Source organism: Grus americana, chromosome 13 (genome assembly GCF_028858705.1).
Source record: "Grus americana isolate bGruAme1 chromosome 13, bGruAme1.mat, whole genome shotgun sequence".
NCBI lineage: Eukaryota > Metazoa > Chordata > Aves > Gruiformes > Gruidae > Grus > Grus americana.
Window position 1 is genome coordinate 22,444,305 of NC_072864.1, and position 14,266 is coordinate 22,458,570.

The 14,266-nt window shown below is 42.4% G+C and overlaps 1 protein-coding gene across 6 annotated transcripts in view; it reads left to right on the plus strand.

Moving 5' to 3' along the window:
- Positions 1 to 14,266, plus strand: part of RANBP10 (RAN binding protein 10) — a 76,266-nt gene that overhangs the window by 16,671 nt on the left and 45,329 nt on the right. For all 6 annotated transcript variants that reach the window (XM_054840246.1, XM_054840247.1, XM_054840243.1 and 3 more), the window contains one exon: positions 2,862 to 2,914. In XM_054840246.1, the coding sequence (XP_054696221.1) occupies positions 2,862 to 2,914 (53 nt within the window). The remainder of the gene's footprint in view (positions 1 to 2,861; positions 2,915 to 14,266) is intronic.

Genomic DNA, 14,266 nt, shown 5'->3' on the forward strand with positions numbered 1-14,266 from the left:
CACTTCCCTGGTGCTTGTGTAATTACATAATTTATGCACGGTGAGAGCTGAATTGCTGAGCATGAGGTGATGGTTGTGGTCCCTGTGGTGCTGAAGGCATAGGGAAGAGCAGAAAAAGTTCTGTATGTGAAACTCTTAACCATTACATAGGAAGTTGAAAACTAGGACCTTTGCTTTTCCCCACCTTTGCACAGTTCTGGGCCTTGCCCAGTAACAGAAAGAGAAGTGAGGAGGAACAGTTCTGGTACGTTGCTGAGGAATTGGTCTGAGGAGGAGAGGTCCAGATCCTCTGGAAGCTGAGGATCTTCTGAAATAGAGCATGTTTTTTAAAGAAGGGACTGACTTAATTTTAAGCACTGTAAAACTGGGATTCAAGTGTTTAAAATCAGAGAATCCCAGGCTGGTTTGGAAGGGACCTCACAGCCCATCCAGTCCCACCCCCTGCCATGGGCAGGGACACCCTCCACCAGCCCAGGTTGCCCAAAGCCCCATCCAACCTGGCCTTCAACACTGCCAGGGAGCCAGGGGCAGCCACAGCTTCTCTGGGCACCCTGTGCCAGGGCCTCAGCACCCTCACAGGGAAGGATTTCTGCCTCACATCTCATCTCCATCTCCCCTCTTTTAGGTCTTTTAGGTCATGCTACCAAGATGTGAAGTGTAGAGAAAGACAGAGTTGGCCATGTTTGTGAAGTTGTGGTGCTATTTATTTAAGAGATCATAGACTAAGATCTGATAAACTTATAGATCTCTATGGATTAAAATTCCTGTGTAAACAAGAAAAAAAAATCTTTTATTACCATTTCCATGCTATTTTATTGGGGTGGTGACAGCGATTGAGATGGAGAAGTCAAAGACAGGCAGCACTTGCTGCAGGAGACTTAACCCATGTAGCTTGAAGAAATGTAACTTTGGGGTCCAATTCTGAAATAATATTTTTAGACGTGGTTAGCGTTTTATGGAGCAGATAGTCGGGGAAGCTACAGGAGGAAAGGCGGTACTGTGAAAGAATAGCAGGACGCTGGCTGCAGCCTGTCTGGATTTATACCTTTACATGAACAAGAGCCCAACAGGAACTGTTAATTCCAAAGCGCAGTAACGTAAAACTGTGGAAGCTTGTTAAAGACAAACTGAGCAGGGCAGGTGTTTCTGTGGTTCCAGGAGATATTAAGAGAATTCCAGACCATGCAAATTAATAGAAATAGAACAAACAAAACGAGTATGTGCATAAATACTGCAGTGAGGAAGAAGAGCCTGGCCGTGCCTTACAGTCCTGTTGAACGCAGCAGTAAAGATCGGTCTGCCTGGATTTGCAAAAGCCATTCGGCAAGGTCCAGTCTCAAAAATTCTTGAGGGAGGTAAAGGAAATGTGGGATAAAGTGAAGTTGCTCGTGTGGTTGAATGGTGGGTTAGACGGTTAGCTAACAGGTAGGGAAGGGGGCAGAGAAATGAAAGGTCGGTGTGTGCGTGTCGTGGCCCCTCGCCTCCCTCCAGCCGGGCATGTTCATCGGTGGATTTCTGTGCTAAGCCTCTGATCTTTACTACCTTAATAAATGACCCAGAAGTGAAATTAATAGTAACATAATAATTTTTGCTAACTAGAGTTGTAAAATCAAGGGCTGACTGTGAAGAACTGTAGAATGGTCTGACAGTACCGGGTGACTGGTGATAAAATGAAGGATGCAGTTCAGGCTGGATAGATGTAAAATGGTTCTCATGGGGGGAGAATAAACAATCCAAACTTGACATAGAAAATGGTCTCTGAGCTGCCTCTTACAGTGCAGGGATGAGTTCTTTGTGTCCTTGTTCCATGGAAAAATCAGCTCAGTTCTCATCTGCAGTCAAAAAAATAAATGTAATAATAGAAACCAGGAGGGGGAGGAATAGAAACCAAAATGGAGAACGTCATTATATGGTTGTCTCTGATAATCACTGTGTGTTTGTGTTGTGAACGATGCTTGCGGTTCTCGTTTCCCCCTGCTTCTCAAAGAAGATACAGAACTGGAAGTGTAGCAGGAGTATTAAGTGGTACGGATTAGCTTCCGTATGAGGAACAACGGAGTAGATTGGGAGTAGTCAACCTTGAGAAGAGACCATTGGGGAGTGCGGTATGAATGAGGGCTTTAAAATCCTTGAGAAAGTTAACGGAGAAATGCTATTCCGTTCTTCCAATTCTGAAAACACAGGTACCAAGCGAAACTAGTTTGGACCGTAACTGAATGGTGGAGCCGCAGGATGTTGTCTGTTCAGAGAGCTTACAAAGGCTCAGAAAGCGATCAGATTAATGGAGAAAAACCTGTTGGGGTGCGAAATGCAGAAAGACCACCTTTTGCTTAGGAAATTGTGTAAAATAGGTTGGACAATGAAAGAATGTTCTGGGAAAGTACAACTGTTTGCTCTGTCCCGTGCATCTGCTACCAGCTATTTCTGGAGTCAATATATTAGGCTAGACGGACATTTATTCTCATATACTACATCTGCCCTTATGTAATTTTCTTACTCTCTTGTTAATCACCTATACAAATATTTTTTCTGATATATGGGGGAGGGGGGAAAGACCCCCAAACACAACAATTTAATTGCTGATTGTTTTCCAGTCCTTTTCCTACCAGTTAAGAGCTAAGGAGTAGCTGTAATTGTATATCGGAAAGCTGTCAGTCACTAAAGCAGTCTGACATTTTACCTTGGATTCAAGAGAAGACTGAAAAAGTAAAAAATCTTTAGTGATTTCAGCATTCTTACCTTAAACGATTAGTGGATTATGGTGTTCGGGTTTTTTTTTCTCTTTTCCTTTCTGTATTTCTACTGCAGGAAATCTTGTGGATTGGCCATTCTGTATTTGACTGATATTTTTTTTTTCGAAGGTACATGGGAATAGGACTTTCTGCTCAAGGGGTCAACATGAACAGGCTTCCTGGTAAGTCACTGTTAAGATTTGGTTTGGCTTACAGTCTATGTTAAATGTTCATTTGAAATAAAGATTTTAATTTATATATATGAATTAGTGAATGTATGTTTCTATTAATAAAATGTCATGACTATAAGCACCTTATGTCTGGAAGTTGCAAACTATTGAGTGTTATCCTAAATTGAGTTACTAGTATTGTTAATGTAGCCGTGATGATTTTAGCAGATAGTAGAAATTAATATTAAACTAATGAGCAATGGGTAATTGCTAATAAACTAATGAGTAAGATGATGAGCTTTCAGATAGGCAAGCTCTCCTTTGCATCTGAAAAATAAGTAGCAAAATAATTTGACATTTAATGTGTTTATCCCACTTGACAAATTTACATGAAAGAACCTGAAAATGACAGGATAATTGGCCTGTCATATTGTCTGTCCTCTCTTCTTTCCCTCTTCCAACCAAAAAACTAGAAAAATGTGATAGAGTGGTATTTCCACTTAATATTGTTGCTTCGTTTGAAATGTTTGGTTTTAGGTTAGCCTCTGAATTGTAGTAGCTTCTTTTTAAAAATAAATAATTAGTGATCTTTCTTTAACAATATCCAATTTATTAGGTTAAATTAGAATTTCTAGATTTGGATCAACATAGTGACTTCTGTAGTAGGAATTCTTTCAGCTGCGTTTGAAACTAGAAGTTGTCTGTGTTTGGTAGAAGGTAAAATGTTCTTCAAATGCCAGAATGAATGATGGCGGGTGCCCAGTGGTGGGGGCTTTCTTTGGTCTTGGGTGTGATTTACTTCTGGTGGAGTTGCTTTAAAGCTGCAATGGGTGTTCAACCCTTATTATGCATCTTGGTATCTCCAAAGGAGAAGGTTTTGTGAATGTTCCAACAAAAGGAAGAGCTTCTGTAGGGTTTGCACTGAGACCCTTGTGAATTCACTTCTTGGTGAGGGTTTAGCTTTCGTCTTCACTGGTAACCTGCATATTCAGAGAGTGGAACATGTTCCTTTTTTCCCCTCATAACCTCCAGGAGAAAATAGTGCAGCATTGGAGCAAAATCCCTCGCTATTCTGTTAGCAAAATACGTGATTCTGTAGCTCTGTTGTAAATTTCTGAAATGTGTCTAGCAGGTGGAGTTTCAGCAAGAAGATGAAAAGGAGACTAAGACAGCCGGGGTCATTTCAGAAAATAGCCAACTTTCTGGTGCCCATTCTTCTAATTGTAAATCTGCTGCTGAATTTTCCAATGACCAGCTGCCTTGTCTTGTTACAGAAGAGAAGCATGGAGATCTTGGAGTGCATGATGGAGCATTTGGGACCTTTTGCATTGATAGAGAAGAAATTTGGATTTGTAGGCTAATTGCATTAGTTCATGAGTTCAATTAAAATTTCACCAGTGAAGCAATAAGCATTGTTGTTTTAGTGACAATGTCAGTGCAGCGTGTGGGCCATTCATAAATCACAGCTGTGGTTAACAGCTGCAGGCAGATTTTCCTTTTCCAGGGTCCACTTTGATCATGTTTGATTGACCTCGAGAGCATTGTCAGAGGCAAGTCTGAAGACCTGTTGGTCTGACTCGGGCACAGCATTCCTTGCATCTCCTTTTCTCCGGTAATTTCAGATCTGCCCAGAGGGCTTGTGGAACCTCTAACTTTGGAGATATTTAGGACTCAGCAGGACATGGCCTTGACCAACCTGATCTAATTAGACCTCCTCTGGGCAGGGGTTGGACTAGGTGACTTCTGGAGGTCCCTTCCCTCCTTAGTTATTTTACACACTCTTTTTGGAAGAATGGTTTCAGTGACACCCATGTTTTAAAGAATATGCATCTTACTGCAAGCTGTAACAGTTACTGCAGACTTTCATGGTTGGACTCGATCTTAAAGGTCTTTTCCAACCTGAATGATTCTATGATTCTGTAATTGTTAATGGTTGTTATGACAACCACAACATACACACATTGGAAGGAGAATTAAGGTCACAGGTCTTTATCCACTCAGAAGTAGAGCAGGGAAGGAGGAAGGCAAGACACTGCCAGTTTTCTCAAGTGATACTTGGTTGCAAAAAGGTAGGAAATGTCTAGATTGAGATGATCTGGTGCCAACAGGTATAGAAGTCTCCATTTTCAGACTCCTCCCTCTGTGCTCCCTCTCCCCATAATCCTCTTGACTCAAGTCAGCTCTGTGCATGCACAAGATGAAGCATGAGTCTAGTCCCGTCATCTCTTCCCAGGATTGAAGTGCTTGGCTGCTTGGAAGTGGAGCTGTTTGGCTATTAAGGGAGCACATTCTGTTCAAGAAATGGCTCTCTGGCCTCTGCCACGGAAAGATGGGTGGGATTGGCCTGTAGACTTGGCCTGTAGACTGCTCATTAGATTATGCTTAACCTAGGGTTCTCCTGGGATTATACCACAGATAAATATATGTAACACAGTTGAATACTAACCTGGGATGATATGTACTGAATATCATAGGTGTGCTGTCCTGAAATGGAACAGCCAACATATTTTTTTTTCCCCCTTTTAGAGACTAAAAATAAGCCAAACCTCTTCTGATAAGTGGCTTTAAAGCCCAAGAGCTACATGGGCAGTGTTTTGTGGCCAGTTTGAATCAAAGTGCCTCTATATTACTATTATTTCTAGAGTGTATGTGGTGAATGTGGATTTCTTTTCTGGGTGAAATAAAACATAGAGTGAACTTGAGACTTCAGATCTGCTTATTTAGCAATGAATTGTACAAATTTGATCCTGTGAACCTGTTGTTTGTTTGATCACATGCAGATTATGCTGCCAAGAGTGATTCTGCGGGCATAGTTAGGTCGATCTCTCATCATCTGTGTAAAATGAACTGCATGGCTCTGTATTACAGCTCAATAATTATCTTCCTGCTTTTGGAGAATGAGTCTGGTTTTTTTATAGTATATTGCTCAAGTAACTGAAGTGAGAAACATATATCAGGCTTAACTGTTACCGGGTCCTTCGCAGCACAGAGTAAGCGAGAGCTCACAAAGAAGTGACAGACTTTGGAGCCTTGACTTGGCTTCATGTCAAAGTGTAATTTTAACTTTTTGTGACCTGAAACCCTGCCAGGTTTCTCTCCTTAGATCCTTTCTAAGTCGCTCCTGCTTTAACAGATCAATTTTCGCTTGGTGTGGTGGCAGGGCAGTATGTGACCCACTAGAAGTAGTGGTTTGGGAGCCCAAAGCCAAAGTTGGTCCCTTTCTTGTTCCCGCTTTCAGTGGGGATCCTTGGCACCCCATCAGCCCTAAATCAAAGAACAGTCTTGCTGCTGGGTTCTGTCTCAAACTCCTTTCCCCCCCTGAGAACACACACTTTGGCCATATCCAGTTCCAAGTCAGGGCATTTGTGCTTTATGCCAAATTTATTTTGGCTCAAGCCCAGCTCGGTGCTGGTGGGGGTAGTGCTGAGCTTTCTCTGAAGGTTGGAAGTGTGATTGGAGCAACCTGAGCGTTCCCGTGAACTACCCCTCTCTGTGTTGCGAACAGAGACTGCTTTTAAAAGGAGAGCGCCCTGTCCCAGTTCAACTCAAGGTTTCTGTGGGCTGTGCTTTGAAATTCAATCAGCAGGTCTGGAATTATTGTGGCATTTGTATTGAAGTGCCAACTTTTGTGACCCTGACATGTCGTGATGATGGTTTTGTGGTTTGGTTTTTTTTATTTTTTAAAGGGCATTTAAAACACTTACTAATAGCCGTTCTGCTTTAAACTAGTGGTTTTTATTGAAATGTCTACTCCCTTCCCAGATACAACTTTTTTTTTCACGTGTGCTCAGCATTTTGGTATCTGAGGATGAAATTACATGTTACAGCTGAACTGATCTAACTCACTGTCATCAAAGGAGAGAAACCTGACCCTTCCTTCTCCCCTGCAGTTGCACAGTCCCTCTTCTTCCCTTGTGCAAGCTCCTGGCTCTGGCAGTTGTCACCTCCTTTGCCAGGCCTGGCAGGAACCTGCCAGCTTCTCTGCTGTGCTGGGGTGGTGGCAGGCTGGTTTCTTCAGAACTTGTGGAGCAATGCTCTGACCTTCGCATCCTGAACATAACATCTGAAACACTCTTTCTTTAAATTATTTAGCCCTCAATCCAGTAAGTTTTTCTAAGCCCAGCTGAAAATGCATTGGTGGTTTGCTACAGGTTTCACCTAACCTTCATAAAACGGAGAAGATAGGTGGCCCTGTCTTTAATATGGATGAGATGTGCATGCTGGAGATGATTCTCCCCTGTGTGTGGTGTTCTGCTTTGGTTCAAGTCCTTCACGCTGTTGAGAGATAACATTTCATTTGTTCTAGCTCTTTGAGGGTGACCCAGCAGGAGCGTACAGCCAGGAGAGAGGGAAGGAGGGATGATTCTCTATGGTAGCAGCAAGGTCTTAATTCAGCCTAAAATGTTGTGAAACCATACCCGTAGGCATGCCCTGCTTCAGTTTCTGAAACAGCGTAGATAGGATCTGACCAATCATTTTTAGAGACTTTAAACACCCTCTGGTTAATAACTGACTTGCCCTGCTATGCAGCATTGCACATGTTAAAGGGAGTGCCAGCTTTCACTCACCATTGTTTTGTTTTATGGAACTTTGATTATTTTTTTAGCTTTTCAAATGAAAAGGTACTGCTTGGCTTATTCACTCTCTGCCTGCTTCAGACTCCCTATTTGAGGAACAAGCTTTCAACTTCAAGAAGGTTTTATAGACTTGAATTAGTGTGCAGCCAGATAAACCAGCAGAGTTTGGGGTACAGAAACCTGCTCCGTTATTGGGGTTTGGCTTCTGGGACTGTAACACCTTAAGTCAGGTCAGCAAAACCAGAAACCATTTGTCCAACTGTCCTGTGCCTTTGTTCAGCAAAGGGTCCTTGTGCATGATCTTGTTTCTGTTGCCATGTAGATAAAACAAAAATGAGCACTGGGAATTAAGACTTCCCCATGCTCCCCTCCTCTGTGAAAGCCATCTGTCGTCCTCTGTAAGGAGCCCAACACGATGAACGGGCTTTCAGTTTTAGTGTTCTTTGGAGATCCCTTCCTTTCCTTTGCATTCTCCTCTTGCTGATAGGTTTCTGTTGACATTGATAGGTAGGACTTTATTTCTTCTCAGCTTATCTTGCAAGGTGTCAGAGGAGATGCAAGCAGGGGAGCAAGGCTGTTGAGGAATCTGTCTTCCCGGTCCTTCCTTTGAGAGGAAGAAGATCCTGGTTTCTCCCCTAGGGATGCTCACAAGGGTTTTTCAGGCAGGTGCCCTCCCTTTGGAGTGGGACCGGAGAAGGGAGACTGGATAGATGTTGTATTGAAGGAACCAGTGAGAAACTAATGGAACCGGCCTTGTCCAGCCTGGAGAAGAAGAGGCTGAGAAGGGATCTAGTAGCAGCCTTTCACTATCTAAAGGAGCTTGCAGAGAATGTGGACCCAGGCTCTTCTCGGAGGTCCGCAGTACACGGAAGAAAGGCAATGGGCACCAGTTGCAACAAATAAAATTCTCATGGGAAATAAGATATTATTCCCCATCAGAGTTGGGCATGGGTTACCAGAGAGGCTGTATCCGAAGAGATTTTCAGCCTCAGTTGGACAATGCTCTAGGCAACCTGGTCTAACTCTGAAGTAACCCTGCCATAAGCAGGAAGTTTGGCTAGAGACCTCCAGATGTTCCTTCTAGCCAGTTTTGGTTTGGTTTTGGTTTTGCTGTGATTGCCAGGGGATCTTTCTACTTCAAATGTGATTAAAGAACTTAATTTCCATGTATCAGCTTATGCTTTGGGTTGCCACTTTCTGTGACTGCAATGACAAATGAGGGACCTGTGCTAAAGGACTGAGTCCCAGTGGTAAATATCATAATTATAGAAGATGAGACCTCACCAAATCATCTGATCTGAAGCTAATTCAATTATGCCTTAGTCCTGCCTGACAGGTGTGTATCTAAACCAGTCTTTCATTATCTTTCTGGCAACTTTTTCCAACACCGTCCTTGTGTTGGGAACTTTTCCTGATGACTAAGCTGAATATCCCGTGTAGTCCAAGTCCATTACTCTTGGATCATGTGGAGGTGGAGAACAATTAATTTCTTTGTTCTTTGTAGCTGTGTACATGAACACCTCTATCACTGCTTTGTGGTCTTCTCTCTAGACCAAACATCTCTGGCTCTTTATCCTGTCCCAATTTGTCATGTTTTCTTGATTTGTGACAGCTCTTGTTGACCTTTTCTAAACTCTATCCACTGGAGGCATCACAAGCACCAGTGTCTTACTCCCTATAGTAAAAGAAAACATTAAAATTCGGAGCAAGTCCAGGAAGAGGCTGTTATCCCACGCTGCAAACAAGGGCAAAGGAAAATCCTTGCCAAGCTTTCACAATCTCTAAGGCTTAAGCAGAAAGGGGAGGCGAGAAGCTAGATGGTTAACTGGGAAAACAATGACCTTCCCCCTTGGCTTCTGGAGCAACCAGCAAAAGCCTTGAAGTATGGGATGAAATATATGAACAGTATGTGACAACCAAATAGTGATTTCAAATTCTCCTGGCCAAATCAGCATTTTGGACGCCCAGCTTGATTTTCCTGTCTTTAGGAGTAATTTCTGTTAAGTTTGTTTCACTATTTATGCAGCTGATCAAGCTCTGTCTTAAAATACCTTATGGTATTTGTCCTTCTGCAAAGCTCTTCCAGGACTATCCTTAAAAATAGTTGACCAAAACGGCATGTGGCATTTCCATACGGTGTCTTAGTAAAGTCTTATACAATGGTACTTGCACTTCCTCTTCTCTGCGGTAAATATACCTCAGATGTAACTTTTCAGATGTAACTCTGTTTGCTGTGTTGAGGAAATAGAGCAAATAAAAGTTTTGCTTTTCATTTAGATGTAATTTTAATGATGTAGTTTATCCTTATTGCAACTGGTCGGTGCATTAGGAAGGCAGCCGGGTGGAAAACAAGATGAGCAAGCAGTGGCAGTCCGAGCTGCTGCCAGTCATGTGTCAAGGCTGAGCGAGCAGACATGGGCAGGCTGCCTTCTGTGCTCAGCGCACAGCAGGTTGTAGCAAAGGTACTCATGCCTCTGGAGCGTGTAGGGAACCGTGGAAAAACCTGAATTCTGTTCCTCCCCTGCATTAGTATCCATAAGGAAGGCTTAATGCTGTAAAGAAGCGTGGAGACGTTCAATTTACCTCCCCCTCGACCCCCGCCTTGTTCTTAGTGTTGCTGTGGCTCTTCATGGAGAACCGTTGAGGTTTCTAGTTATACCGCTCAAATCATTCAGGAATGGCTGAAGGAAGAAGCCTCGTGATTTCTTAGAGGGAGTCTGAGTGCTTGCTTTTACTTGATCATTGCTTCTGGTCTTCATTTTCCTTGTATTTTCTACTCACACTTGGTTGGGTCCTCTTCAGGACTAAGCACCATGGAAACCTTTGAGTCCTGTTTGATAGAGTTTTGGGATAAAAGTGATTACTTGAGTAATTTAATCAAAGTGGTACTAAAACGTATACTTGGTTCAAGTAATTGAATACTTTTTACGGCAATTTGGATCTGTTGATGTTACTTGTGCTAGATTGGCAATGGCAATACCATCTATACCATGTCCTACTGGAGCTATTGAATGTAGAGTTAACGTATAACCCAACTCTGCTTGCCGCTCCATGTTTAAACCTTTCCCCTTGCTAGCCAGGAGGAGATTTAACTTGTCGGGAATTTTATTTTATTTGTGCAGTAAGTATAACTCAGATTGAATAGTACCCAGATCTTAATTTTGGTGTGTGATTTGCATATAGATAACTGTAGTACCCATAAGGAATTTCATAAAGACATCGCTTATTTAGTACCTGCGTAAATTATAGAGGATGGCAATTAGTTTTTGTATGTCAGATTAAGGAAAATAGAGGGTTGATATTGATTTTTTTTTTTTAATAAATAATAAATAGCTGTGCATTCCCCCAAAACTACTTATGGAAGCACCTCCAGGACTTCGTTACACATGCAGTTGTTAGCTGGCTGTGCCAATTCCTATCCACAAACTTGCTTACGCTGCTGGTACCCTCTCATTTATCCTAGCAAACCAGTTTGTGGGGCTGCGTGTGACCTGGATCATGTAATTGGGTTAATAAGAATGGGCGGGGGGGCACTGCTTGATTTTGGAGTTGTTGTTAACGTGGATCTGTTCTATGGCCCAGTTGATCCCACGGGTAGTGCAGGTTGAAACAACTCCTCTGTGAAACCTTATTGTACAGGAACGCGTGGGTATCAGTGATCTGAGATTATTTTTGATAGAAATAAATATTACTCTTACCTAAGATGTATACTGAAAACCTTAATTAAAGACTGTGTCCTCTAATTAAAGTTATCCACTGATCATGGAGACTTTTTCTGGAGGGGCATCTTGCTGGGGCATACTGAGTTGAAGCTAGATTGGCCGGCTGCTCTCTAATTTTTGATTTATCTCTGCCATTTTTCAAGTTTTTTTGGTGATGATGGCTGGATATCTGTCTTCTGGTGATTAGTTAAGGTGGTATTTGAACTTGATTGGATTTTTTTGCATTGAGCTTTGTTTTATTCAGTCATATGAAAACAAATGTCAATGAAAGCATACGCTTGGTTTGCTGTTACCGATCTGATGCCTTATAGTCCAAATGATCTTCATTAGCTCCTGCAGAGTACAGGTAGAGCACTTTCTGTCTTGGTGTGGTGGATGCTGCTCTGGCTACGGAAGGGTGCCATGAGGAAAAATCACGGTGTGGGTAATGGAGGAGAATCTTATCTTGGGAAACTTCTGGTCCAAATGCCTTCCAGCTGTATCTGGTCCATTGCTGGTGATCTGTTAAAGAGGCTGTGATGTATATGTGCTTGCCATGGCACTTTAACACTCTAGAGCATGAAGGGATGAGGGCATCTACAGAAATTCTTAGTGGTAGTGGAGGAAGTTACCCAAAATTAAAGGACAGTGACTTCTTGCAAAGAACAGGTATTGTGGAGGAGTCCAGTGGTTTGAAGCAGAGGCCGCCAGGAGTTCGTTGACTATAAATCGAGGAGGATGCTATTAATCACTCCAAAATAGGGAGATGCAAAAGATGGAAGCAGAGGGAGCCTCCGACCTGCGGTGCCCGCAGGAGGGCTGTGATCCTAGCAGTGCTGTCTCTGCCTCCCCAGGCCGAGCAAGCCCTACGACTGTGTTTTGAGCAAGACACAGTGGAGCGTCTAGGAAAGAGTCCTCTTGCTTAAATACTTGGGAGCAGTTAGCAATGCCAAAAATCTGAGGTTCAGTAGGAGCTGAGGGGACAAAGCAGCCCGAGAACTGCTCCAAAACCTTCACTTGGATAGCCTTGTCGCTGCCAACTTAACGAGGTTTTGACCTGAAAATGTAATTTGTATCTGTCGTCAACATCCTAAGGGGTTAGCGGTATGTTTAGAAATTGCAGGTTTTGGTGCTGTGTAATGGAAGAAATGAGAGCGAAGGGGGTCAGTGTGTTGGTTCGGCTCCGGAATCCGTGATCCTTTTGTGCAGGATGAATTATTTTTAGAGGGATTCCTCACCACTCGAGAGCTCATCTGGCTCGGGGAAGATTACTGGGGAGCTTAGAACAGTGGTGGATAATAAACATACACTGCCAAGAAAAAGATACAATAGATTTAAGATTTTTGGCCTTGTAAGTCATAGCCTTTTGGATTTGTCTACAGAAGTCTTATTTTTGGAAGTGGGGTCTACTTTTGAAGTGAATCTCCTGGTCGTCACCGCTTTGAACTTTGATTTACATCTTCAGTTGTGCTGCCCTGGTTTCTTCCAAACTGAACTGAAGGATACACTCCTGGATCACAGTTAATGCACTCCAGCCGCTAATAACCTCTCAGTCCGCAGGACAAGCCTAAGTAATACGAGGTACCCGTGCCCATTAAAAAACCCCTGATACTGGGGAAATAGTGTTCTGACACTGGTTGGAACTGGTTGTTTCATTCTCCAAATCTGCTCTTACTGTGCTGCACCATGTGCTGTTTTCAAAATAGCTTTTGATATTTTTTTTTTTTTTTTTAAATTTAAGTCCAAATGAAGGTCATGCCAAAAAACTGGATAAAAAATTTGGAGCGTTTATAACAAAACAAAAGGGTTTCCTTTGAACTTAAGTTTTCACATCATATTTTATTTTTCTGTAAGAATATTTCCCATCCGGAATCAATTTCATGTGTCTACTGTATGTAGAACTTCATCATAGGAAAGTCATCTGAGAAATACTAATTTTCTATTTATTCTGGGCATATCTGTTCCATTTATATTGTTTCTTTTTTCATCTTCGCCCTCAATTCTACATGTATGCAGTGCCTGACCAAATTTTAAATGTGCCATGGGTGTCCTGCTGCGTCTATGTTGAAGAATCATGATCTCTGAGTTCCTCTGGTGTTACTTAACTTACCCTCATCTTGTTTTCTCTTCCTCCTCCTACTCTCTGCAGATCCGTAAATACCCTTTAAAAAGCTTGTTCTTTCTCAAAATTGTATGGTCTTTATTTTAAAAAAAAAAAAAAAAAAAAAAGGTTCTGCATATCTCTGTGAATCTTGTGTTTTCTGATTGACCTATCCACTACCAATCGAGGTTTGCTGGGCTCCACTTAATTGCTCAATCATCTTCTCATCCCACATAAGCGTTCTCACTTTCCAGTCGGTTTTCTCAGATCCCAGTTTATGTGCTGAGGTCGCCTGAACTTGTATGAAAATTCCAGCTCAAATATTGAAATGGATTCGATGCATTTGTTACGAATTCGTTCCTATCCCATCTTCAGCTCCTAGCAGAACTGGAAGTTCCTTCTTCCACATTCTTCAATTTTTCACATATCAGGAGTGGGCTTTCTGACAAAGTTTGGATTTGCAAGATCTAAATTTTGGAGACATCCAAAGTTAAAACTTACCAGTATACGATTCAAAGATTTAACTGGGTGTACTGTGTGTGGGTGCATTGTGGTATGGGAGGGGAAGGCTGTGGACTGAATTTGTGTACGAGGACGGCTGTGATGGTTTTGTTATAAAATACACGTTATGTGAATTGCTATTTATATTAGATTGTGTTGTTAGAGCCTTTGAATAACCTGAATTCAGATCAGCCATTCTTTTAAAACATGTGTATTCTCTTGAAATCTGTAGTTTGCAAGTTTTTTGGTCTTGAGGAGCGCAGTAGCATTTATCTTTCCTGCTGCTCCGTGGCCTGGGCATGGTGTGCTGCATGTGGCTGGTCTTGTCTGAGGAAACAGCTTTTATGGAGCCTGGCAGAGGTGCTCAGCTCGCGTCTGTGTACCCAGAGTCAGCACTGGAAAAAGAGCTGGATGTCTGCGACACCCGCAGAAGGGAAGTTGTAGGGGCATGGAGGAGTCCAGCTTAGGAAGCTTGAGCTATCCT